This window comes from Panthera uncia (assembly GCF_023721935.1).
Source record: "Panthera uncia isolate 11264 chromosome A3 unlocalized genomic scaffold, Puncia_PCG_1.0 HiC_scaffold_11, whole genome shotgun sequence".
Classification (NCBI taxonomy): domain Eukaryota; kingdom Metazoa; phylum Chordata; class Mammalia; order Carnivora; family Felidae; genus Panthera; species Panthera uncia.
In genome coordinates this window covers 84,971,093-84,997,833 of record NW_026057578.1, presented here as the reverse complement: position 1 = coordinate 84,997,833, position 26,741 = coordinate 84,971,093, and the positions used below count along the sequence as shown (strand labels likewise).

General features: G+C 43.6%; 1 protein-coding gene across 2 annotated transcripts; it reads left to right on the top strand.

The window, feature by feature from the left end:
- The first annotated feature begins 20,767 nt into the window (after positions 1-20,767).
- On the top strand, positions 20,768-25,713 carry FAM136A (family with sequence similarity 136 member A). 2 transcript variants are annotated; one of them, XM_049651635.1, is made up of 3 exons: positions 20,768-20,908; positions 21,819-21,959; positions 24,207-25,713. In XM_049651635.1, the coding sequence occupies exons 1-3, from the start codon at positions 20,822-20,824 to the stop codon at positions 24,393-24,395; spliced, it is 417 nt and encodes a 138-aa protein (XP_049507592.1). In that variant the 5' UTR covers positions 20,768-20,821; the 3' UTR covers positions 24,396-25,713. The 2 variants fall into 2 exon arrangements, with proteins under 2 accessions (XP_049507592.1, XP_049507593.1); XM_049651636.1 differs by lacking the exon at positions 20,768-20,908 and adding an exon at positions 21,193-21,406.
- Positions 25,714-26,741: the final 1,028 nt, after the last annotated feature.

Here is a 26,741-nt window from a genome sequence, read left to right as displayed (position 1 = left end):
AGAGAATGTGACTCTTGAGCTCAGGTTTGTGAGTTCAAGCTCCATGTTGGACATGGAGCCTACTTAAAAAAAAATTTTTTTTTAGGGGCACCTGGGTAGCTCAGTAGGTTAAGCATCCAACTTTAGCCCAGGTCATGATCTCATGGTCCATGGGTTCGAGACCCACATCAGGCTCTGTGCTGATAGCTCAGAGCCTGGAGCCTGCTTCAGATTCTGTATCTCCCTCTCTCTCAGCCCCCCCCCTGCTTCCCCACTTGTTCTCTCTCTCTTTCTCTCTCTCTCAAAAATAAATAAATGTTAAAAAAATTTTCAAGGGTATAAAAATTTTTTTAATAAAATAAAATGTTATCTTATTCTAGTGGCTATTTCTATGATTACCAGTGGAGTTAAGCATCTGTCAAAAAGATTATGGATATTCAGGTTCTTTCTCTATGAATCACCCATTTATATCCACTGCCAATTTTCTGCTGCATTATCTGTCTTTTACTTACTCATTTACAAATCTCTATATATCCTGGTTACTTATTATGTGTCATTATATGCATTGCTGACATCTTCACTCAGTCTATAGCTTGTCTTTTAACTTTGGTTATATTTCAGTATTTGCCAGGTTTTAATTTTAATATTATCAAATTGGTTCATGGGAGTTTTGGGATTTATTTGAGAAATCTATCTCTATTCTACAAAAGTATTCTTCTGTGTTTCTTTTTAAAGTTTTACACATTTCTTTTACATTGGTGTTTATATGGGATTTACCTTGTATGTGCTATGAGGAAGGGATTTAATTTTATTTTTCTCAATGGAGAACCATTATAGAGAGAATCTGAGCGTATTTATTGAATAGTCCATTATTCCCTATAATTCATAATACTTCACCATTAAATTCAAGTTCCCATATATAGATGGAGACCTCAGAAACTCATCCTTCTCCAAAACTTGCAATTTTAATTTCTATAGATTTATGATAAGTCTTAGTAACTTAGGGCCAATATTCCCACCATATTTTTCTTCAAAATTCTTAGTTTGTCTTGATTCTTTAACTCTTTAATATTAATTTTGTTGAATTTCATGAAAATCCTACTCAAAGATCGACTTGAATTACATTAAATTTGTAATTTATTATTTGGAAGAAAATTCTTCTCATTCATGAATGTAGTGTATCTCTCTGTGTTGGTCTAGTTTCCCTCAAAAAAACAGAAAAACAGGGTGTGTGTGTGTGTGTGTGTGTGTGTGTATACAGAGATTACTTTTAAGTAATTAGCTCATACAATTGTAGGGTCTGGCAAGCCCAAAATCTGCAGGGCAGGCCAGCTGGAAATGCCAGCAGGAGTTGATGTCTTAAGTCCTAAGGCAGCCTGACGACAGAATTCCTTCCTCCACTGGGACCTCAATCTCTCCTCTTTTTTTGTTTTTTTGTTTTTTTGTTTTTTTGTTTTTTATTTGAGAGAGAGAGAGAGAGAGAGAGAGAGCATGAGAGAACAGGGGAGAGGGGCAGAGGAGAGAGATAGAGAGAAAGAATCTTAAGCAGGCTGCATGCTCAGCACGGAGCCCAACGCAGAGCTTGATCCCATGGCCCTGGGATCATAACCTGAGCCAAAATCAAGTCAGATGCTCAACTGACTGAGCCACCCAGGTGCCCCTCTTTTTTTTTTTCCCAAGTAAGCTCTACGCCCAATATAGTGCTTGAACTCATGACCCTGAAATCAAGAGTCGCATGCTTTACCAACTGAACCAGCCAGGCACCCCCTCAGTCCCTTCTCTTAAGGTCTTCAACTGATTAGATGAGGCCCACCCATATTATGGAAAGTAATGTGCTTTACTCAAAGTCTACTGACTTAAATGTTAATCTCATCTAAAAAACACCTTCACAGTAACATCTAGACTGCTGTTTGACCAGTTAGGTACCATAGTCTAACCAAATTGACACAGAAAATTAACCTTTATACTTTCTGTATTTTTAGGTCTTCTTTTATGCTCTCCATAAAGTTTTTGCATATCTGTTTGTTAGATCTATTCCTGGACTTAAAGTTTTTGTTACTGTTGGAAATAGCATAAATATTTTTGAACATTGAATTGAAGCATAGCGTTCATATGATAAAGAGCACAAACCATAAATGTACAACTTGTTGAATTTTCACAAACTTAATACATATATAAAACTAGCAAACAGAAAACACAGAACTTTATCAGCATCCTAGAAGCCTACTCTCTCCCAGGAGCTATCCACCCCCTTCCCAAGAGGGACCACTGTTCTGACTTCTTTCTTTTTATTCAAGTATAATTAACATAGTATTAGTTTCAGATGTACTATATGATTCAACATTTCTACACATTAGTGAGTGCTCATCACAACAAATGTACTTTTAATCCCCATCACCTATTTCACTCATCCCCCTACCCTCCTCCCCTCTGGCAACCACCAGTTTGTCTCTATATTTAAGAGCCTGTTTTCTCGTTTGTCCCTTTTTCATTTTGTTCTTCTTCTTCTTTTTAATGTAGTAAGCTCTATGCCCACCATGGGGCTTGAACTCATCACCCTGAGATCAAGAGTTGCATGCTCTACCAATTGAGCAAGCCAGGTCCCCCTGTTTTTTTTTTTTTAATGTTTATTTATTTGAGAGAGAGAGAGAGAGTGCAAGCAGGAGAGGGGCAGAGAGAGAGGGAGACACAGAATCTGAAGCAGGCTCCAAACTCTGAGCTGTCAGCACAGAACCCAACATGGTACTCAAACTCACAAACCATGAGATCATGATCTGAGCTGAAGTCAGATGCTTAACCAACTGAGCCACCCAGGGGCTCCCCTGTTTTGTTTTTTAAATTCCACACATGAGTAAAATCATATGGTATTTGTCTTTCTTTGACTTATTTCACTTAACATTATACCTTCTAGATCTTTCCATGTTGTTGCAAATGGCAAAATTTATTTTCCGATGGCCGAGTTTTATATGTATAAATATCACATCTTCTTTATCCATTCATCTATCAAGAGTCCACTGTCCTGACTTCTTTTTATTTTTATTATTTTTTTTAATGTTTACTTATATATTTTTGGGAGAGAGAGAGAGAGAGCACAAGTGGGGGAAGGGGCAGAGAGAGAGTGGGACACTGAATCTGAAGCAGACTCCAGGCTCTGAGCTGTCAGCACAGAACCCGACACAGGGCTCGAACCCATGAACTGTGAGATCATGACCTGAGCCGGAGTTGGACACTTAAACCAACAGAGCCACCCAGGTGCCCCCCACTCTCCTGACTTCTAACACCATAATTAGTTTTACCTGGGTTGGGGCTTTGTCTGAATCATATAAAGTATGCTATTTTTAATAACTGATATCTTTATCTTAACATTATATCCTATTGTGACTCTTGTTCTAAAGGGGTTTGGACCCTCAGAACAGACTGGAACACCTATTCATCACCTTTTGATTCCAGAACATATGCCTGGGCTTTTTGAGGAAGACCCTCCAATGACAGGATTTTAGGTCTTTTGGATGGGAGGAATACAGGGCAACGTGAGTAATAAGGGGGGGGGGGGGGCGCTGCATAATTGCTTACAAAACCTCATTCTCCCACTCTCATGTTTCTAGGGCCCCCAGGGAAGGTCAGGGAAGGAATTCTTGGAGAACTCAGCAACATCTGAGGGACCCTCTAGGACTCCTAAAGCTGAGCAAGACATTTATAAAACTAGGACTAAGGCACAAAGGACTCAAAGGAAGAGTCTGAACTTAAAAGTGGGGGCATACCCAGCAGTATAATTGAGGAGAGTGTAATAAAGAGATGAGTTCCAATGATGTGAACAAAGGTAGGAGTACTGACAACACTGACTCCATCTTTGAGCTTCCACTGTTCATGTCCGCATAATGACCTCCCTCAGGGCTCCGTGTTCTAGGTCCCCTGCAGGTTAAGTATGCCCTGCCCAGAACATGAATGTCTTGTTTCCATCTTCCCTAAAGTGACACACAGAAGGCTTCACTTTAGATAACCAGTAGAGATGGGGCGTCTGGGTTGCTCAGTCAGTTAAGCATCTGACACTTGGTTTTGGCTCAGATCACGATCTCACAGTGAGTTCGAGCCCCACATTGGGCTCTGTGCTGACAGCACAGAGCATGCTTGGGATTCTCTCTCTCTCTCTCTCTCTCTCTCTCTCTCTCTCCCTCTCTCTCTGCCCCTCCCCTGCTCACTCTCTCTCAAAAATAAATAAACATTAAGAAAAATACTTTGCATAGCCAGTAGAGATGACTGGTACACAGAAGGTCCCACTTTAGATAACTACCCTGTGACCTCACTACCATGCCCCTTGCTCTATAAAAGCTGAGGATTAAGATCTGGACTTGGTGGAGAATAGCTGTGTACCGTCTGGATTGCCCATCCAATTCCCCTGTCAACAAGCTACCCTGAATAAAATTCTGTAAATCGTATAGGGGGCCTTGCTTGTTTTGCTTTTCAGTCTTAAAGTGCCTTCTCAGTCTGGATGATACTTGATACGGACCTTCCTGCACCTTCAGACAAGATTAAAGGAAACCAACAATCTTGTGCTTCACCCTGTAGCTAGCAATTATGGGGAGCTGTTGTTGTCTCTAGACCTAGAGGAGAACGGGAGGGATGGTTGCTAGAATCAGAGAGATCCACAGCTATGGGAGAGAACTATCCAATGGGATCCCCAGCCTTCAGTAGAGAGAAGCAGCCATTGCCAACCCATGGCCCAGCCAGTCCCATTAAGCATTTAGCACCCTGCTCCTTTTTTTTTTCTTTTTTTTTTTATTTGGGGCACAGCACAAGTGGGGGAGGGGCATAAAGAGGGGCTCAGAGGATCTGAAGCATGCTCCGTGCTATCTCACAAACCTCGAGATCATGACCTGGCCAAAGTCAGACACTCAACTGACTGACCCACCCAGGTGCCCCTAGCACCCTGCTTCTTAAAGCAGAGGCCCATTGATTGAAATAAACAAAGTAAAAATCGCAAAGGACCCTCTACGTCTTTTTTTTCTTAAGTTTATTTATTTATTTTTGAGAGAGACAGATTGACCGTGAGCAGGGAAGGGGCAGAGAGAGAGGGAGAGAGAGAGAATCCCAAGCAGGCTCCGCACTATTAGCATGGAGCCCAACTCAGGGCTCAAACCCATGAAACTGTGAGATCGTGACCTGAGCTAAAACCAAGAGTCAGATGCTTAACTCACTGAGCTACCCAAGCGCCCAAGGGCCCTCTACTTCTTGACCCCATCCCTTGGTCCTAAGATTGGTTGAGTTCTTCTTACAGTCAAGGCAATCTGCAGGCTTATGTTCATTGGCCCACAGAGCTGTTTCAGTCATTTGTCCTGAGCAAGGCAAGGAAGAGCTAGGTTGGGTCCGACCTTGGTGTTCCTGGATCAGATGAAAGAGGCCATCAAAATCTCCCCACCTGTCCTCACTCAAGCAGTTATTGACTGATGAGCGATGCAAGTAAGGTGAGCACAGAGGGGTACATACGGTGATCAGGGTAAACGCAGGAGCAACAAGGAAACACAGAACCAAACCATCTGGACAGCCATCCAGCCTCTAGGCAGTGCAGGTGACACACTGGTGGGAAGTGTTAAGGAAGCCCTCCCTTTGGATATGACATACTGTGGGCTGCCTCGCCTGGGTCTCCTCCCGGGCCTGCCTTTCAGCTGGGCGCTAAGACCCCTCCTGGACACTGGCAGTCCCCTTTTCACCCAGCAGCAAGCCCTCTCCCTACAGCTGCAGCCACATTGGCCTCTGGTTCTCCTCCCAGCTTTCCCGAATTGAAGTGATGGAGTAAGACACCATCTCCCTGACTCCCTTTTTGTATCACTCCCCAGAGATGAAATACCCGGGAATCTTGATTTTAAGAATTTAACTGCTAATCATTATAGGATAAGAGGGAATACAAAAAATGATAAAAATGGGTATATGTTAAAAATATTCCAGAGTTAAACCACGTTCTTGAAGTCCTGGGGTTGAGACAGGAATTCTGACGATCTCTGAGATGGAAATAATAATAACAATATAGCAGATATGGGTGTTTAGGATTAGCAGGTACTTTGCATTCCATAAGTGCACAGAGTCAGTAGAATTAATCCTTTTTGGCAGATGAAAAAACAGAGGTTCAGTGTTATGTTCCTTGTTTAAGAGTACAAAGCTAGTTGGGGCACCTGGCTGGCTCAGGCAGAGGAGTATGCAACTCTTGATCTCAGGGTTGTAAGTTTGAGCCCCACATGGGATATAGAGATTACTTGAATAGATAAAACTTTAAAGGAAAGGGCGTACAAAGCTAGTAAGAACCGAGCACAAGGGCCACAATGTTTGCACTGCACTGCCCTGCCTTGGTGGACTTCACCTTCCACATTTACACATTTACTCCTGAAAAGGCAGATTTCACTATTTGCTCCTCTTCCCTTTAACTAGACCCTGAGCAAATGTCATCAGAACCCTTTCCTTCACACCGGTTCCTCTTCCTGGACTCAAAACAGAAACATGGTTGCTCTGTCTTGTCTCAAATAGGCAATTTGCCTTGCCAAGGGTCCCTGAGCTAAGTGATACCCCTTCTGTGAGCTCCTGGATGGACCTGGAATAAGCACATCCCTCTTTGCCTCACAGCCATATTCTTTCCATGTATAGGTGAAGCAAGGAGCTCACCAAAGAAGAGGATAAAGCCTGCAAAAGGAATGATTTCTATTTCACATATTATTGGAAGGATAGAGTAATTTCTGTGAAAACTCTTAACGCAGAATAGATCCTAATTATGTGTGAGTTGAAACCAAACAGGCTTTTTGCTCATCTCTGACTGAAAACTCCCCCAAGCCACCATCTACCCCTTCCTCACTGCTCACTCTGGAAACAGAGGCTGTTTGAACCAGCTCAGCTAACCACCCCTTATCCCTCAACCTTGACCTCTTTCCTGTGTTATCAGTTTCTCCTTGTCTCTCTTGCTCTCTGTCTCTCAGAAGCAAGGGCCACCTTACTCTTCTAAGGCTAACTCTCCATCTGGACCTTGACCCCATCCCCTCTGGGCCAAGATGTATCAATTACTCCTTTTTAGGCTGATTTCTCCTCACCTGTTTCCTTTCCCCACCTATGTACAAACTTAGTCTTGCCCAAGATTAGAAAGAAAGAAAGAAAAAGAGAGAAGGACAGAAAGGGAAGAAGGAAGGAAGGAAGGAAGGAAGGAAGGAAGGAAGGAAGGAAGGAAGGAAGAACATCTTGACTCTGTCTCCCTCTCAAGTTTCTCCCCTTTACTCCTCCCTCCCATTACCACTGAATTCCTTATAACATCCTGCTCACTCCATTTCCTGCCAATGTCATCAGAAAAGTCACCGACAATTGCCATGTTGCCAAATCTGATGGCCTTTTGATTTTGCTGCCACACTAGACCCATAGTGCCACTCCTTCTTCCTGGCAAGTCTGCCCCAGCCCCTGTCACCATTCATTCCATTCTCCTCCTGCCCCTCTGACCGTCTCTCATCTTCTGAGTCTCCTTTGCTGCTTCCTCTTCTCTTTAAATGCTAAATTTGCTTAGTTTCCTCTCCTTGGGCCCTTTCTCTTCTCACTTTATACGCTGTCCTGGGACAAGCTTACAATATTCTTCATTATTCCTCCAAATCATCATGTCTAGTCCCTGAGTACTAGAGGCATGGAGCCAGCCATGCTTTATTGAGAATAGTGGGTTCCATGAGGGTTCTAGGGGTGGCACTATCATACCCATAGCTTGGGCTTATGCCTGGTGACGTGCAGGCACTTTATACTTAGCTGGCAAAGCAGACCATACGCAAGGCCTTCTGCTAGGCACTGGGGTAAATGTGCACAGACCTGAAACCTTGCACGCAGGTCACCAGCTCTCCTCCTCCTTCTTTGCTGGGTTCCTTTACCCTGGGGTATCCACAAGGCCATACACACCCATCGTGGCCATCACATGTTCTATGCAACAGAAAGAATGATCAGTTCAAACAGGATAAGCTGCTCCACTTTTGCCAACATTCAAATTCCTTTTTCTCTCTTCCCAACATCCCACCCATCCTCCAAAGTGAAACAGATCGAACGTCACATGACAACAGTGCCCTCTAGAGGAATGCTTTTCAAATTGCAATGGTGCCCTCTATGTGGTATTGGCAGCACCAGTACCTTCCATCACACTGGCTCTTCTTCCAACGTGACTTCGTCACTGCACCCATCAACAGGTGGAGTTCATGTTCTTTCATCGGCAGTTGGGGTGGGCTTGTGATTATGGAGGAAGTGACGTTATGTGACTAAGCTATCTTCTCCCTGGCTCTCAGCCTTGGAGCCCTGAGCTACCTGTAATGTAATCAGTTCAACTGCCCTGAAGCTGCCATGCTGGGAGGAAGCCCACACTAGCCCATGGGGAGACTACATGAGAAAGAGTCCAGCCCTACCCTCTCCCCGTCCAGTCACTAACTGACTACAACCACTTAGAGACCTAAGTCAGAACAGCCCTGCCAAGCCCTTCTCAAACTCCTGTACCACAGAAAACATGAGAGGTAATAAAACCATTGGTGCTGCTTTAAAATACTAACTTTTGGGGTAACTTGTTATGCAGCAATAGATCAACTAGAATAGTGGGTCATGAATTCAATTTGGTGTGTCATGACCGGTATGTCTAAAAACTAAGTAGAAGAGAACAGAACAGAACAGAACAGAACAGAAAATATAATAATAAAGGTCTAAGTATTGAGAAATTTTTTTTCAATAACCATATGTGTTTGTATATGTTATACTGGATCAAGAAATAAAATGTATTTGTTCCCATGAGTCATATAAAATGCTTCAAGTCTTGAAAATCCAGACTATTAGTGCAATCCCAGAGGTTACAAAGACCAAAGCCCAATGAAGCTGATGTGATTGCAGTGAGTCAAGAGCATGAGAGTTCTACGATCTTATGAGCACGTTACAGGTGGGCCCATTTAGCTTTACCACCCAGACTGGAAAGAGGTGATTCCCAAGAAAAGGGTGTTTTAGGTGGTTCTCACATGTTTTTTCTAGAATACTTAGTACCTTGATTCTCTCAGTAAATATTCTATTACATCAATAGGATATCTGAAACAGTATGATGACAGTTTCTCCATGAAACTCCTGTATCAGATTCACTTGAGGGCTTGTAAAAATTCAGGTCCCTAGGCCTCTGTTGCAACAGACAGGATCAGAGGTTTGAGGCCCAAGACTGCACCTCAACCCAGCTCTGCAGAGAATCATCTGCATAAGAAAGTTTGAGATGTACTAAGTCACGGGGAGGATTGTCAGCGACGTATTTGAAATTCAAATTCCCTAGCAAATGAATTCCCGTATCACGCAAAGGCCTTTAAGCTAGTCAGAGTACTGAGAGGTCTCACTGTACCATGGAAGTAACTGGAAATGGCCCTGGTTATCAAGAAACCTCATCTAAAATTCCTTTCAAGGGAGGGCCAAGCCTGGAACATCTTCATCTTTTAAAGAAGAGATTGTATGGGGAAGGGAGGGCGGGAGGAAGTGGAATAAAATACTATTTTTACTGCCCCTGAATTTAAAAATTCTAAAAAGAGTGTCTCTGTGTGTCTGTCTAGGTGTGTTCTGTAACATATATTACAATATATATACAACATATATTACAATATATATTACATACATTGCTATTACATGTTATGTATATTACAAAACACACTCAAACACACCCAGATATATTATAATAAATACTCTTTTCTGTACATTATGATGTTTTGACATCTTTCAAAAATCTTCCCTGCCGAGGAGAGACTGCCTTTCCCTGTGGCCCAGCCAGGAGCATACACTTGATATGGAAACTGAGCAATCAGAGCCAGGCCTTACCTCCTCTGTCTGGCTGGAAGCAATACTCCTGTTCCTTAATCATTCCAGAACCAGGTACAAAAAAATTGTCCTCCCACCCCAAGTAAGAGCAGATTTGGATTGATAAACTTTGCAAGGGTCGCTGTGCTTCAGCTCGAGAAGCGTAGGTCTTACAAGTTTTATCAGACTGTCCAGCGTGCGCCAGCATCTAGGGACCACCCCCTATAGCTTAGAGCGACTGAAACTATTCAAAGTAGCCAAAACTGTTCACCCTGCTCTGCCTTACCTTTCCCAAGGAAACCCCAATAAAGGCCCTGGGCTAAGTGCTTCCCTTGCTCCGGTCTCCTGACCACATCGATGTCTTTCCCATGAGACCCGGTAGGGTGTACCGTGCTTCCTGTCTCTAGGACCTGTGAGTATAATCAGCTGTTTTCCCGAGACTTTCCTGTGTCCTCTTATGGCTGCACCTGATGGACTGTAGTCTCATAAAAGAATACAGTTCTGAGGCACCTGGGTGGCTCAGTCGATTAAGCATCCGACTTCAGCTCAGGTCATTATCTCACTGCTTGTGAGTTCGAGCTGAGCCCTACGTCAGGCTCTGTGATGACAGCTCGGAGCCTGAAACCTACTTCAGATTCTGTCTCCGTCTCTCTACCCCTCCCCTGTTCTCTAGCTCTCTCTCTCTCTCTCTCAAATATAAAAAGTCAAAAAACCAAAACCAAAAAAAAATTTTTAAAAAGGAATACAAAACAGTGTTTGCATGTGTCTCTGTGCCTATGCCTGAGTGTGTCCACACACACACACACACACACACATGCTTTACTTCATCTGATCTCAAGGTTCCCACTGGAGGGGAACCTATACCTTTTTTTCTTCTTTCATTCCCAGAGTTCCATCCCTACTAATATAGATTCACTGGCCTGAAAGAAAATTTAGAGATCCTCCAACCCCGTGCTTCCTTAAGAACTTTAACAATAAAATGCTCTTTTTTAAATCATCATCCATTGACAGGGGCTCCTGGGTGGCTCAGTTGGCTGAGCGCCTGACTTCAGCTCAGGTCATGACTTCAGCTCAGGTCATGATCTCACAGTTCCTGGGTTGGAGCCCCGCATCGGGTTCCGTGCAGACAGCTCAGAGCCTGGAGCCTTCAGGCTTCGTATTCCCTATCTCCCTCTCTCTCTGCCCCTTCCCTGCTGACACTCTCTCTCTCTCTTAAAAAAATAAATAAACATTCAAAAAAAATTTTTTTAAAGAACATGATGAAAGCTCATTTTTAAAAAATTAAAAATAAATAGGGGCGCCTGGGTGGCTCAGTCGGTTGAGCGTCCGACTTCGGTTCAGGTCATGATCTCGCGGTCCGTGAGTTCGAGTCCCACGTCGGGCTCTGTGCTGACTGCTCGGAGCCTGGAGCCTGTTTCAGATTCTGTGTCTCCCTCTTTCTCTGACCCTCCACCGTTCATGCTCTATCTTTCTCTGTCTCAAAAATAATAAAAAATAAATAAATAAAATAAAAATAAATAAATAAATAAATAAAAATAAATTTTAAAATGTAAAAAAAATTAAAAATAAATAAATAAATAAATAAATAAATCATCCATTGACAGAATGTGAGCAGGATCACTTGACTTCAACTAAGCAGCCAAAATGGTCTCACAGGGAAGTTAAGTGCTATACAAAACGATTCAAAGTGTATTTATATGCTGTTTTATCTTATAATAGAGTGAAAATGTTAAATCATTTTTATTGCATGAAGAACAAAAAGCACAAACTCTGACCAAATTGTGTAACGATTACAAGAGGCCTGACAGGGCAGCGATCATCCAGGAGATGGCAGACCTCCACCCCCACCAGTGTTGGTCATCACTGCCTGTCCCTGCAGCATACCCCCCACCTCTGGGTCCCAGGCCTGGGTCACCACCCTTCAAAGATAGCCTATTACAGAATCATACCCACCATGTGTGTGTGTGTTTCTATCCTATTGCATGTTTTTAAATACATGTTTTAATGTTTGTGTATTTATTTGTTTATTTTACTTTTTTTAATGTTTATCCATTTTTGAGAGACAGAGCATAAGCAGGGGAGGGGCAGAGAGAGAGGGAGACACAGAATCCGAAGCAGGCCCCAGGCTGCTTCAGTCAGCACAGAGCCTGATGCGGGGCTCAAACTCACCAACTGTGAAATCATGACCTGAGCTGAAGTCAGACGCTTAACTGACTGAGCCACCCAGGCGCCCCTGTTTTTAAATACATTTTTTTTTAAAATACCTGCATTGTTTTGACAGTTTGGCTTTCATTGATTTTAGGAATTGGGGAATCATCTCACAGAAGAGAAATTTATTAACACTGATTTAACCTTATTTTTGGTTGGGAAAACTGAGTCCAAGAAGAGGAAATGATCTCCTCAAGGTGGTAGATTATTCTTGGTTTCAGACTCTTAAGAGGAAAAAAGATTTAGAGAAGATTCGCAGGCATGCTAAGGACATCTCCTGATCTCCATCCTGAGGGGAGTCTGGGGCCCCCGAAGGACTGGTGGGCTGCTGGCAGTCGTGGGGAGAATCAGAAGAACTGGAGCTATTTTTTTTTTTTTTTAACATTTACTTATTTTTGAGACAGAGAGAGACAGAGCATGAACGGGGGAGGGGCAGAGAGAGAGAGAGAAGGAGACACAGAATCCGAAACAGGCTCCAGGCTCTGAGCTGTCAGCACAGAGCCCGACGTGGGACTCAAACTCACGGGCTGTGACATCATGACCTGAGCCGAAGTCGGCTGCTTAACCGACTGAGCCACCCAGGCGCCCCATTGCTGGAATTTTCAAGATGTTGAGTAGTTAAAACAGAGATTTGGTCCTTGGGCCTTATTTGGATATTTTATTATTTTCTTAATATGTATAACCATCTAGAGAGTTTATAAATAAGTCTAAAATGGATGAGTCTAATTTGCCTGTGTGTCCTTAGTCCCAGCAAGACTCTACTCCCACACTCTGTTGACAATGCTGGCAGAAGCCACGATGACATTAGATCCATTCAGCTCCGCTGTGACAGTGGCATCATTATATAGACCTCACGGGATAAACAACTGGCTCTAAGCTGCCCTGATTTCCCTTGAGTTCACAGGAGGAAACTGATGGGAAAAAAAAAAAAAAAAAAAAAAATCTGCCACCTGGTTACAACTTTTCGTGTAGTGACACCTGCTGCCAGGACCTGGAGACGCAACGTGAAAACCTTGGTGCCTATTTTGGGAGAGGCTCTGGACCTTCTGTTCTTGTTCCAAAGGTCTTGCCCAAGCCCTCACTCACCCACAGCAAAGCCCATGGATTGGAAGCAGGTGTTTATGCAGATTCCAGTTGTGGATGAGGAGGTGACACTACAGAAGAGCCTAGGAAGCAAGGGATGGCTGGAGAGGCTTCAAAGTGGGCACAAGCACTCGAAGGAACCTCCTGGTACAGGAAGTGGTCTCAGAGCAATCTCAAACAGTTATGTTGAAACTTGAAGAATGTGTAGCCTTCTTTTGAGGAGGAAACTTCCAGGCATGAGATTGTTTTTGCAGACTTGTCCACTGACCTACCCAAGGTTATAGTTAGAGAAAATACTTCAATATTTAAGTTAAAAAAAAAACATTTTGGAGTATGATTTAGTGCCAATGTGATGGTAAACAGATACAAACATCAGTCCTGAAATCATATGGGAGAATCTATACAAGATTTGGTCATCCAGATAGTCTAAGACATGCTTGTACTTTTTTAAAGATTATCAGCAAAATATAAATCAATATTAAAATTTTGTACAGAATGAACAAACTCTAAGAATACTCTGAGGCCCCCAGTGGTTCATGGAGAAATATTGGGTAGACCCAGTTTGGACTTGGATGGATGGCTGTGATCAAGAGAATCAAGGTGGGCGTGCAAGGCTCAGAGGGCAGTTGGACTCTGGTTAAAAAAATTGTCCCTCCACCCCAAGTAAGAGCAGATTTGGACTGATCAACAATGCAGGTGTCCCTGGGCCTCACCTCTGGATGAACCTTGAAAGTTTTACCAGACCGCCCAACCTGCTCCATCAGTCATAAGGGGGTCGCCTAGAGTCAAGAGGAAGTTACTGGAAAATGCAGAGGGGGTCAAGGGGCAGAAGAACAGCTACCCATCTTTAAGTGGACTCAAGACGACTGAGGTCAAGGCTGAGCTTGTCCTAAATAAGGGACAAATGGGATGGGTCCCTGGGGTCAGAGACACAAGCTGAAGCAAGACCCCAAAAAGTCACCATCCAAGTCACAGCACAGAGGCAGAAGGTTGGAGACATAGTGATAATTGGACTAGCCTTTCCATTGATACAGCAACCACTGACCAAACACTGGTTAGTGCAATATAATCAGAGACTTCCTCCTCCAAACTCATTTAAATGTAGACTATAGAAAAGGGAAAGATTCCAAAATCTTACATAATGTGGAATCCAACATCAAGAAAAGTACAAGGCAAAAAAACTACAGACCATTCTCCTTTCTTTTTTTTTCTTTTTTAAAATTTAGATATCATTGACATAGAACATTATATTAGTTTCATTTGTACAACATAATGATTCGATATCTGAGGTTTTTTAATGTTTGTATATTTTACAAAATGATCACCCCACAATAAGTTAAGTTAACATCCATCACCATACATTGTCACAAAATTGTTTTTCTCGTGACGATAACTTTTAAGATCTACCCAGCAACTTTCAAATATGCAATACAGTACTATCAGCTATAGTCATCATGCCATATATTACATCTCCATGAGGCCACTCATTTACAAACAATAGTTTTTAATCCTAAATAAAACACCAGCAAATTGAAGCCAGCAGTATTAAAAAGAATTACATATCACAACCAAGAGTGATTTAGCTGAAGAAGGTAAAGACAATTCTACATTATAAATATTAGTAACACAATTTATTACATTAATAGGTTGAGGGGAAAAAAGCCATGTGATCATCTTAATAAATGCAGAAAAATAATTTTGTAAAATTCAGTACCCATTCTTGGGAATGGATCTTGCTTATTCTGTCAAACTAGGCAGAAAGCCAAGAGAAATTGGCCTGGGTATGGGTGTGGGGCCATGAGCTAGCAGAGGACAGGGAAGGGTTGGTAGCCTGCAACCTCTCAGGCTGTGACCTGCTTGAGGAAATGGTCTGCACGAGGGGTGGAAGCTCCACATCTGACATCTCTGGACCTCAGCCCTCAGCCCAGGGAGTTTTCCAGTCAGGGCTCTCTTTTTTCTTACCACATTAAAATTTTTTTTAATGTTTATTTATTTTTGAGAGAGAGACAGAGAAAGAGCAGGGGAGGATTAGAGAGAGACAGAGACACAGAATCTGAAGCAGGCGCTGGGTTCCAAGCTGTCAGCACAGAGCCCGACGCAGGGCTGGAACTCACAAACCGTGAGATAGTGACCTGAGCCAAAGTCGAATGCTTAACCGACTGAGCCACCCAGGCGCCCCTTTCTTACCACATTTACAAAAGCAGTACATGATCCTTAAAGAAAACTTGACAAAATACTGAAAAGTAGAAAGACAAACACAATTATAACTATTTCCACCTTCAAAACAACTTTGCAAATGTGTCAATGTATCTTAAACTGTTACAAAATTTGCAAGTTTGTGGAAGTGTCTTTATTAACATAGTTACAGTGATCGGATCAAATATGCTTGGTGGTCCCAAAGTCATACAATGAGGACAGGCACTGTTGCATTTAGAATAAATTCAAAGCTCCTTTACACATCCTGCAGGCTGACGTGGGATGGCCCTGCCTGCCTCGCCCACTCCTTCCTCATCCCCTGACCCTGCTAATAAGATGCAGTCTCTTTCCTGCTTCTCTGCTTCAGCTGCAAGGTAAACAGTCCTCTCTGCTCCCACTCAGCCTGACCCCAAAACAGCCACCTGAACCTGGCCCCAGAAGTGCCTGAAGAGTTCATCCTGCCCCTAGAAGCAGGCATATCCAGTGACATCAAGCTTAAACTATAAGTTTCTACAGGCACCTCTGGGCTGGGGAAGCAGGCAGCAACCTAATACCGGTGCCTGGACAACAGGGTGCCGAGGGGAGAGAGCTCCGCTCTGAGCCTTGTCAACCAAATGCTGGAGGCCAAGGCAGGGCCTGCCCCCAGGGCCCAAGCTGCAGCCTCTTGGAACATTGATGCCTTGCTTGAGATGTTCTCTAGCTGCCTAGCTCAGCACTCAAACCTTCTTAGGCACTTCTGAATCTTCATAAGCAGAAGTCCACTATCGTGGGTGAGGCAAAGTATAATCTATTCTCATTATTCACATAGTTGTATAAATTTGCCATGAGCACTGAATTAGCGAATACTGAACTGCTCCAAGGGAAAGTACAGGGAAAACAGGGAGATACAGGGTTCCTGCAAACCTGTGGTCACATTTTTATCAACTGATTAACACACAACCTTTTGTGCATAAATGAACTATTTACTACCCAATAGGTGCCAGGGCCAATCACGTGGTTATTTCATTTACTCCTCAGAACAACCCAGAAAGGGCACCGTTTTTGGAGAATGAAACAAGTAACCCAAGGTCTTTGAACAAGTAACCCAAGGTCTTTGAACATGCTCTTTGGGACCAAAGTGGTTATTAGGCAAATACCAAGTATTCAGTAAATGTCACTTCTCTCTTCAGAAAGTCAATGGTCACTAAGGAACAAAAAATACAATGCAGGACCCACCCTCATTGAGAGGCTTAGGCTCCAGTCACAGATCTCTCCTTAAGAGGAAAAGCAACTCCAGAGGCGCCTGGGTGGCTCAGTTGGTTAAGTGTCATGATCTCAGCTCAGGTCATGATCTCGTGGTTCATGGGTTTGAGCCATGCATCAAGCTCTGCCCTGGTGGTGTGGAACCTGCTTGGGATTCTCTCTCTCTCTCTCTCTCTCTCTGCCCCTTCCCCACTTGTGCTTTCTCTCTCTTTCAAAATAAATAAACTTAAAAAAAGAGGAAAAGTGACTCCAATGTCCATCCTTAAACTTTTCTTTTTTTTTTTTTTTAATGTTTATTGGCTTTTGAGAGAGAGAGAGACAGAGCTCAAGAGGGGAATGGCCAGACAGAGAGGGAGACACAGAATTCGAAGCAGGCTCCAGGCTCTGAGATGTCAGCACAGAGCCCAACGCAGGGCTCAAACTCACGAACCGTGAGATCATGACCTGAGCCGAAATCGGACGCTTAACCGACTGAGCCACCCAGGTGCCTCAATCCTTAAACTTCTTTTCCACTTCATTGTTGTGCTCAAAAGAATCAAGTGAAAAGTGAACCAAAAGTATCCCTGGTAACAAAGTAACAATTATAGAACACTATACACTCTAGACAGTGCATGTGTGTGTATATTTGCATGTGAGTTTATGTGCATGTGTGCACACACATATATGGAGAGATTAACAGCAGATCCTCATGATTAACTACTATAAACATGTTACCAGGATACTTCTATCAGAAATACTTTGTGTACTCTAGCAATCCCATTAAACCTGCCACACACCAGTTTACCTGCTTTCCTAAACTTACAGACAGAAAGATAATTGTTAACCCTTAGAGAGCTTTACATGGGCAGGAGAGGAGAAGTGAGTTAGGAGAGTGTTTTCTTCAAGTTGAAGTTGCTGAGAAGAAAACGAAAAAAAAATCCCATGGTAGCAATCAGATTGTTGGTACCAAAGATGAGTGACCCAGGGCGGGTCCCCAGCAAGCAGGTACTAAACTAGGATGGGCCACGCCCTCGAGAATCAGAATAGCATTCTATGATCAGAGGAGGCAGGAATGCATCTGCTCAGGAAGTGGGGCAAGGCAAGGCTGTTATTAAGGCAATCTGGGCACAGCGGTGATTATAGGCGGGCCAACCTGTCAGAATGAAAAGAGAAATGCATAGCACCAGCTCCTGCCATGTAGCGAGCTTTTGCATGCTGACTTGTGTCCAAATAATATTATCTGGGCAGTTACATGGCCTTAAGTCTTTGTGGGGAAAGCACCTAATAGTAAAAATAATATTTTTTTAAATGTTTATTCATTTTTTGAGAGACAGAGAAAGACCCAGCATGAGCAGGGGAGGGGCAGAGAGCGAGGAAGACAGAATCCCAAGCAGGCTCCAGGCTCTGAGTTGTCAGCACAGAGCCTGATGCAGGACTCAAACTCACAAACCCGGACATCATAACCTGAGCCAAAGTCAGATGCTTAACCGACTGACCCAGCCAGGCGTCCCTAAAGTACTTACCATTTGAAAACAAGATATCATAGTACTGGATATATATTTTATTACTCCAGTGTTTAAGAAAAATATATCCACATAGGGAAAAAGACTGGAAAGTAATCAATCAAGACCATGTGGGGGAGGGTGTGGCCCTTAGAGATGATGGAGCAACAGAACTGAACTGAAGTCATGGAGCTGCCATATGAGGCCTAGCCTGCTTACCTTCAGCTGATCTATGTTTATCATGTTTAATCCAAAAACTTTAAGAAAAATGCCAACAATGGCATTTAAAATAGTGAGGTAGTATTTATGGACTTAAAGTTTTTAGTTTATTATTGCTTTTGTCTGGTTTCCAAATATTTTTCATTAATTACTTCCATAATGAAATAAATGTATTCATTCAGGGGCGCTGGGTGGCGCAGTCGGTTGAGCGTCCGACTTCAGCCAGGTCACGATCTCGCGGTCCGTGAGTTCGAGCCCCGCATCAGGCTCTGGGCTGATGGCTCGGAGCCTGGAGCCTGTTTCCGATTCTGTGTCTCCCTCTCTCTCTGCCCTTCCCCCGTTCATGCTCTGTCTCTCTCTGTCCCAAAAATAAATTAAAAAAACAAACAAACAAAAAAAAAAAACCGTTGAAAGAAATAAATGTATTCATTCATTAGACAAACCTTTACAAAGGGGTTAGTATGCACCAGATACTAAGCAAAGATCTTTATAAAGATAAACATGGTCCCTGTCCTCCTAGAGATCTTAATCTAGCAAAAGAAATGAACACAGGGGGGCGCCTGGGTGGCTCAGTTGGTTAAGCGGCCGACTTTGGCTCAGGTCATGATCTTGTGGCCTGTGAGCTGAAGCCCCGCGTCGGGCTCTGTGCTGACAGCTCAGAGCCTGGAGCCTGTTTCGGATTCTGTGTCTCTCTCTCTCTGACCCTCCCCTGTTCATGCTTTGTCTCTCTCTGTCTCAAAAATAAATAAATGTTTAAAAAAATTTTTTGTAAGAAATGAACACAGGACAAGTGAGCAGTAGTCACAGACAAGTACAGGATGCTAAGAGAATGCATGACAGAGGAGCATATGGTGTGGGGAAGGATGCAGTTAGACAAGTCTTTCTGATGCCATAAAGCAAGTTTCAACAAATTTCAAAAGATGGAAAATATACAGAGCATGTTTGCTAACCACAATACAGTCACCTCTCCAAATGATAGGAAAAAGTTACCTTAAAAATAGCTGGGTGGCTCCGTTAGAGGAGCATGTAATTTGACCTCCAGATCATGAGTTCAGGCCCCATGTGGGGTGGAGAGATTACTTAAATAAATAAAATTTAAAAATAAATTTTTACCAAAAAATCCATATGCTTGGAAATTAAGAGATACATTTCTAAATAATCCCCAAATCAAAGAAGAATTCAAAGTAGAAGTTAGAAAATGTTTGAACAAAAAAAGTAGGGGTCAGGGGGTGCCTGGGTGGGTCAGTCAGTTGAGCAGCCAGGTCTTGATTTCAGCTCAGGTCATGATCCCAGGATGGTGGGATCCAGTCCTGCCTCAATCTGTGCTGAGCATGGAGCCTGCTTGGGATTCTCACTCTCTCTCTCTCTCTTTTTCTCTCTCTCTGCCCCTCTTCCCTGTTCACATGCTCTCTCTCTCAAAAAAAAAAAAAAAATGGGGGGAGGGTAGGAATATTTTTTAAAATGCTTGAACAAAAATACCATATATCAAACTTGGAGTGGGGCACCTGGGTGGCTCGGTCGGTTGGGTGTCCGACTTCGGCTCAGGTCACGATCTCGCGGTCCGTGGGTTCGAGCCCCGTGTCGGGCTCTGTGCTGACAGCTCAGAGCCTGGAGCCTGTTTCGGATTCTGTATCTCCCTCTCTCTGACCTTCCCCCATTCATGCTCTGTCTCTCTCTGTCTCAAAAATGAATAAATGTTAAAAAATTTTAAAAAAAGCAGTATAAGAGGTACACATGTACAGCTGACACCTGAACAACATGGGTTTGAACTGCATCAGTCCACTTATAGAGGGATTTTTTTCAGTAAATACAGTACTATAAATGTATTTTCACTTCCTTATGATTTTCCTAACAACACTGTCTTTTCTCTAGCTTACTTTACTATAATATAGCATAGCATACATTTAATATTCAAAATATGTGTTAATTGACTGTTTATGTTATCAGTAAGGCTTCTGGTCAACAGTAGGCTATTTATTAGTTTTAAAGTCAAAAGTTATATGGGCAGGGGGGGGGGGGCGGGTGGTCAGGATCCCTAATGCCACATTAATCCCACATTGTCCAAAGGTCAACTGTGTATGTGTGTGTGTGTGTGTGTGTGTGTGTGTGTATGAAATTCCAGAAAGATAAAATTCATCTGTACTAACAGAACCCAGATCAGTGTTTGCCTGGGGTCAGGGTGGTGGTTAGGAGGAGAAAGGGTGGAGACTGACTAGACCGTGCAAGGTTTGTTAAAATTCCTCAAACTGTTCATCTAAAATTTGCGCTTTGATCTGGATGTTAATTATATTAAATATTTTTTAAGACTCCGAAGGAAGACAGGGAAAGAGGGAGGAGGGGGGAGGGGAAGGAGACAGGGAGCCCCAGCGTTCCCACGAACCCGCTAGGGATCAGGCTCAGCACCGCACAAGAGGCGCGGGGTCGCAAGCCGAGGTCGGTCGAGGTCGGTCGAGGTCGCACTGGGATTGCAGGCGGGTGGCGTGCAGTTCCTCTTCTCCGACGCCAGGCGGCGGCGTGGGCCGGGAAGAGCGACAGCGACCCTGGAAGAGGCGGCGAGGAGGCGGGTCTGAGCGCCGGAGTCCATGTGGATGTAGCGCGGGGTCGCCATGGCGGAGCTGCAGCAGCTGCGGGTGCAGGAGGCAGTGGACTCCATGGTGAAGAGTCTGGAGAGAGAGAACATCCGGAAGATGCAGGTAGCGGGCGGGGGCCATGGCGGAGAGTTCCAGCGGTTCGCAGTTCCCTTCCCGCAGCCGTGACGCGCTGCTGCCCGCCTTCCCGCAGACTCGAGTCGGGGTGTCCCTGGGGTCGCCGCGGCGTCCTCAGAAGCACCTCTTAGTCTCAGAACTCCTGGAGCTTCCGCCGAGAGGTTGAAATCTGTGATCCCTCACCACGCGCAAGGCCGTTCCCCCCCTTCCTCCCCTCCCCCGCCCCAGGCCAGCTCGAGGGAGCTGGTGTTAGACCCCGGACCAGGGTTAGAAAGTTCCCTGGGTGAAGCGTTCTGCCTACCCCGCTTGTCTGTCTTGAACGGCCCCTTCCTCAGGTGACGAGGCCGAGACCCAGAAAGGGCACGGCCAAGGTGAAACACCGGAAAGGCAGAAGCGCTTGGCCTCCTCCGTGGCCGGGTGATACCTGCTTCTGTGTCGCTCCACACAGCTCTGGTTTATATGCATTTCTGCTTTGATCCCCTAAATGTATGTGGCTGTTAGTCCTGCCTCCCTTACTGAATTGTGGGTTTCTCTTGTAGTGCTCTGGAGTCATTGATTAATGGATCAGTGGCCCCCTTGTGGAATGTAGATTTCTAGGTTACTGACCTCTGAACCCTGTAATATAGGTACTGGGTTTTCAGAACTTGGCTTCAACTTGACCAACCGCCACCTTCTTCGTCCACCTAGCCATCTGTGCAACAAGTGCCAATGAGCTAGAAGCAAGAAGACCACGAAACACTCTGCTAGGCTTCGAGGATAATTTTCCCATTTGTGGTTTTAGGTTGTTGATGTCTGTTAGAAGGAGAGGTGCAAATGTAGGCGCTCCTCTGTTGCACTCCATGGTTATCTCTGCCCCAGAGGCTTTCCTACCTAACTTCACTCTGCCCACCCTCCCCAGGGCCTCATGTTCCGGTGCAGTGCCAACTGTTGTGAAGACAGCCAGGCGTCCATGCAGCAGGTGCACCAGTGCATTGAACGCTGCCATGCACCTCTGGCCCAAGCCCAGGCCCTGGTGACCACTGAGCTGGAGAAGTTCCAGGTGAGGAAAGCCCAAACAGAAGACTCCGGTCCTTGATATTGCTCTTTTGCAGGAGATGATAAGTGTTTGGTTTTAATGTCTTGGTTCTTTTAACATTTGAACAGTCCTATGGCCAGCCAGTCTTCACAGGGTTTGAAATTTGTGAAAAACTCCTGGAGGTTGAGTGCTATAAGTATTTCCCATAGAAACAGTGTTGTAAAAGGGAGTTCATGATCAAAAGCCTTTTTCCCCCATAGACAAAAAATATAATACATATAGTGTATAGTATAAAGCTTTCTAAAACATGTATTAATTCATTCTTAAAATAGTACAATCCCCAGGAAAGTGAAGTAGGCTAGTCTTAAAGAGGTGCAGATTAGGGGCGCCTGGGTGGCTCAGTCGGTTAAGCGTCCGACTTCAGCTCAGGTCACGATCTCACGGTCCGTGAGTTCGAGCCCCACGTCGGGCTCTGGGCTGATGGCTCAGAGCCTGGAGCCTGCTTCCGATTCTGTGTCTCCCTCTCTCTCTGCCCTTCCCCCATTCATGCTCTGTCTCTCTCTGTCTCAAAAATAAATAAACGTCAAAAAAAAAAAAAAAAAAGAGGTGCAGATTAGAGCAATATCCTGCCATCATTTTGTGGATTTTCCCACCCAGAACCCCCCCCCCCGTTTGCTATACCCAAAGGGCAGCTCCTGTGTCACTAAAGAGCAGTCATTTATATGAAGCATTAGTATTGCTGACTCATTGATGCCCTCCTCACAAGCCCTTCTGAGGTCGCTAAGAGCAAAAGGTATCCACTGTATCTGTCTCTGGAGAAAAGGGTAGCCACAACTTCATTTTATTCCCTTCCTATGACTATACTTTCCTGCAGGTTGGAAAAGCAGAGCCCCCTTCTGAACCAGTTTTTCATAGCCTGAGATTCTGTCTGCATGGGAAAAATTGTATCTAGTATACAATTTTTACATTCTGCTATACAGAATTCTTAAAATGACTGACACTGTGAGGAATAACTTAGTCCAAGGTCCCGAACTACAGCTAATTTTGTAGATAGGCTCTTTGAAATTTTGATTCTTGAATTGCTGTGTAACTTTCTCCTTCTGTTAGTCCTCTACAATTAGATTTACTCTCAGATTTACTAATTAGATTAGATTTACTCTTCTACTCTGCCAGAACTGCTCTGGCCACTCCCCTCTATGGAGCTAAATCCAGTAGTCCTTTCTCATCCCTCATCTTACTCAACCTGTCTGCATCACTGACACAGTGATCACTCCCCTCCTCCTTGAAATAGTTTGTTCAGTTGGGCACCAAGACACCTCTGTCTGGTTTTCCACCTGTCTCCCTGCCCATCCTTTCTTGGCCTCCTTTCCTGCCTTTCCCCTCTCCAGCATGTGAGCATGAGAGTGCCTAGGGCTGTCCTTGGACCTTTTCTCTTTTGGATCTAGTTCTCTAGTCTCATAGCTATAAATATCTGCTATAAATATCATATATAGCCTGACAATTCCTACATTCATTCATATCTCTAGACCAACTTCACTCCTGATCTCCAGATTCATATATCCAACCTCCACTTATTTTGTCTATCTTCCCTCACTGAAATATAAGTTCAATGAGGGCAAGAACTTTATCTGTTTTACTCATTGCTATAGTCACCAGCATTAGAAGAGTACCTGGCACATAGTAAATACTCAATAAATACTTGTTGAGTGTTTTTCTGTTACAAGGACAGATATTAAAGAATCAAAATATTTCTAAGTCTTTGTTTTTAATTTTTTATTAATGTCTGTTTATTTTGAGAGAGATTGCACCAAAGCAGGGGAGGGGAGGAGAGAGAGGGAGAGAGAGAATCCCAAGCAGGCTCCAAGCTGTCAGCACAGAACCCACTAGAGGCTCCATCTCACCAACCATGAGATTATGACCTGAGCCAAAATCAAGAGTCGGGCACTTAACCAACTGAGCCACCCAGGCACCCCAAAATGTTTGTAAGTCTTAACTATAGCTGACTAACAGTAGCCACTGGGTACTTCTCATTTCCTGGGAGGGGCTTCTGTATAATTTATTCTGTCTTGTAATGCTTTGTCTGGAACCTCCCATGCTACCCTCCATTTCAGTCAGGATAATCTTGGTTAATTGCACTATAGTGTCCCTTTAATTGATCAAGATTATATTTGTCAAGCCAAAATATGTAGCAGAGGGCCTAGCACATGGTATGCACTTGGTAAATGAAGGCCAGCCTTTCAACCTTCTCTACCATCTTCCTTCTTGCCACAGGACCGCCTGGCCCGGTGTACCATGCATTGCAATGACAAAGCCAAAGATTCAATAGATGCGGGAAGTAAAGAGCTTCAGGTGAAGCGGCAGCTGGAGAGTTGTGTGACCAAGTGTGTGGATGACCACATGCACCTCATCCCGACCATGACCAAGAAGATGAAGGAGTCTCTCTTGTCCATTGGGAAATAGAAGTCTTTGCAACTGGCCATCTGGGCTGACAGCAGGAATCTATTTAAAAAGAGAAATGGGAGTTTTGGTCTTTAAAATGAAGTTTATGAAGAAATTAAGGATGGCAGCAAGTTTGAGGCATGTGTCACTTGCCTCTGGACACTGGTTCCTTTATGTTTCAACCCTGGAAAGTGAAATGAAAAAAAACTGGTGCTAAAATTTGGGTCGGAGATAGCACAGGAGAGTTTTTGATAACCTAAATTTCACATGCTTGTCCTGGCACTAGGGATCTCCCTTGTACTAAGCCAGAGCCCTCCAAGGTACCAGATTCTCTTTAGCATACAGGTACCAACAGGCTGGCAGGTTCCTGTTAACCTTTCTGTGATCTGGTGGTATGAGCAGAGGTGTTTCTGTTTGTTGCCAACCTCCTGTTCACCAGAAGGGTCACTAAATCGTTTTCCATAAGCTGTAAAACAAAGTCCGTGAGGTCACTAATTTAGAAGGGAAAAAAGGTTTCTGAGTCTTTGTTTTGCTTGGTTTTATTTTATATACAAGGGCATGAAATTGATTTAAGATGTGGCATTGGGAGAGGTAGTTTGGATAAGAACTTTGAACAGTTCTTATGGATATCTGTTTCTGCCAACGAGGATGTGGATATGCATTTCTCGAAAGATGCATTACGTCTTTCAGCTGGAGGACCCTGCAAAAACATGAGAGGCGATGTTACACTGGGTATGGAGAGACCTTCCGTCTCACTGGCTGCCATGGTGGGCCCTGAGACTGTCTGCAGCAGAGTGACAGGAAAATCTTACAGTGATACTCTCCCTTGAAGGGAAGTGGGGGGGTTGATTGCACTATATACCGGTATCCAGGAATGAACATTGAAGGAGGAACTGTTGCCTTCTTAATTAAGAGAAATATTAAGTACTGGATATGGAAAAACATGGTTTTTACAGAACAGAATGGAATGAAATCCTAAACTCAGCATTGCTTGTCTCTCCCCCTGAAATAACAGAGCCATATCGAGACAATCTCTTGGCAACAGGAAGGTCAAAGGAGAAAAAGTAATCAACTCAGGGGTGAGCTGTGATTCCTTTAAAGCAAAAGAGGGGCAAACCCCGCCCCTATTACCAAATACCACTTTTGCCTGGGGCCTTTACAGCAAGCAGTGTTCCTGCCCCAGCTCTAGCACCTTTTCATTTTGATAAGGACCTTATTGTCTTTTTACCATCTTATTACTTAAAATGATAATATAGCCTGTGTTTGGTGTTTCAAGGCTGTGATATATTTTCCTAGTGGTTCAGTTTTAAAAAATAAATAAGGTTTAGTTTTTCCTCCACTACTGTGTTTCTTGACATATATCTGGGCAATGAATATATAACTTTCTTAGGATGCTTCTCCTTGTAATGTGAAATAAGTTTCTTCAAATGTCATGAAGAGTGAAGATTTGTTATGAGTTATGGTTCAAATGCAGGACTGGTTCATTGTAAATGGGAGAAACTTTGAGGACAGGCACTATGACTTAAAGTCCGTTAATGTAAAAAGAAACTGTCTATAAGGCTAAAAAAAAGAAAGTCGATATGCATTTCAGGTCTCTAGCTTCAACTTAACAGTAACAGCAAGAGGTAGAGGGGTAGTTAAGGAACCCTCTTGAGAAAATGCAATGTCTAGGATTTTGAGTACCAAGAATACAAACTATGTGATGAGTTTAACTAAGTCTTTACTATCATTAGTATTAAAATAGATCCATTCCTGAAAATTAGGAATGAATTGAATTTTGGACAATCATCCCCTCCCCTACTTAGAATCACCAAGGCTTTACTATTTTGGCCTAAGTCTTATGTAATACCAATTTTATTTATCCATAAATGTGTATTCCTCTGTTTTGGATAACCTAACTGGGAGCAAGTCAGAGATCACTTTTTACATTTGAATTGATTTTTAAGTCAAGAGTGTCTCAGAGATTACTCATGTTTTTTATATAGGAGCAAGGTACATTAAGTGGGGTTCTGGAGACATTGTTACAAGAATTGCAGGACTGTCAGGGAATACACTTCCACGCTATAGATTAAAGTTCTTAGAAACTGAGGCCAATCACCCAACTTCTCTGGTGTCCAGAGGTCTCTAATTGATGTTACTGAACCCTAAATTTACCATGACAATATGTAGGAATATACGCCAAAGAAATATTAAGGGCCTGCTCCTCCAGAACCTAGATTCACTTAGTATATTGAAGAAGATAACCGAAACAATGCACAAAGAAGGGGATTAAGTGGTTTCGCCTAAAAGCTAGAAACTGAACCATTAAGCCAATCTTACACACGAGGAAACGGAATTGAGACGCGAACTTGAGGCCCCACCCCCTCA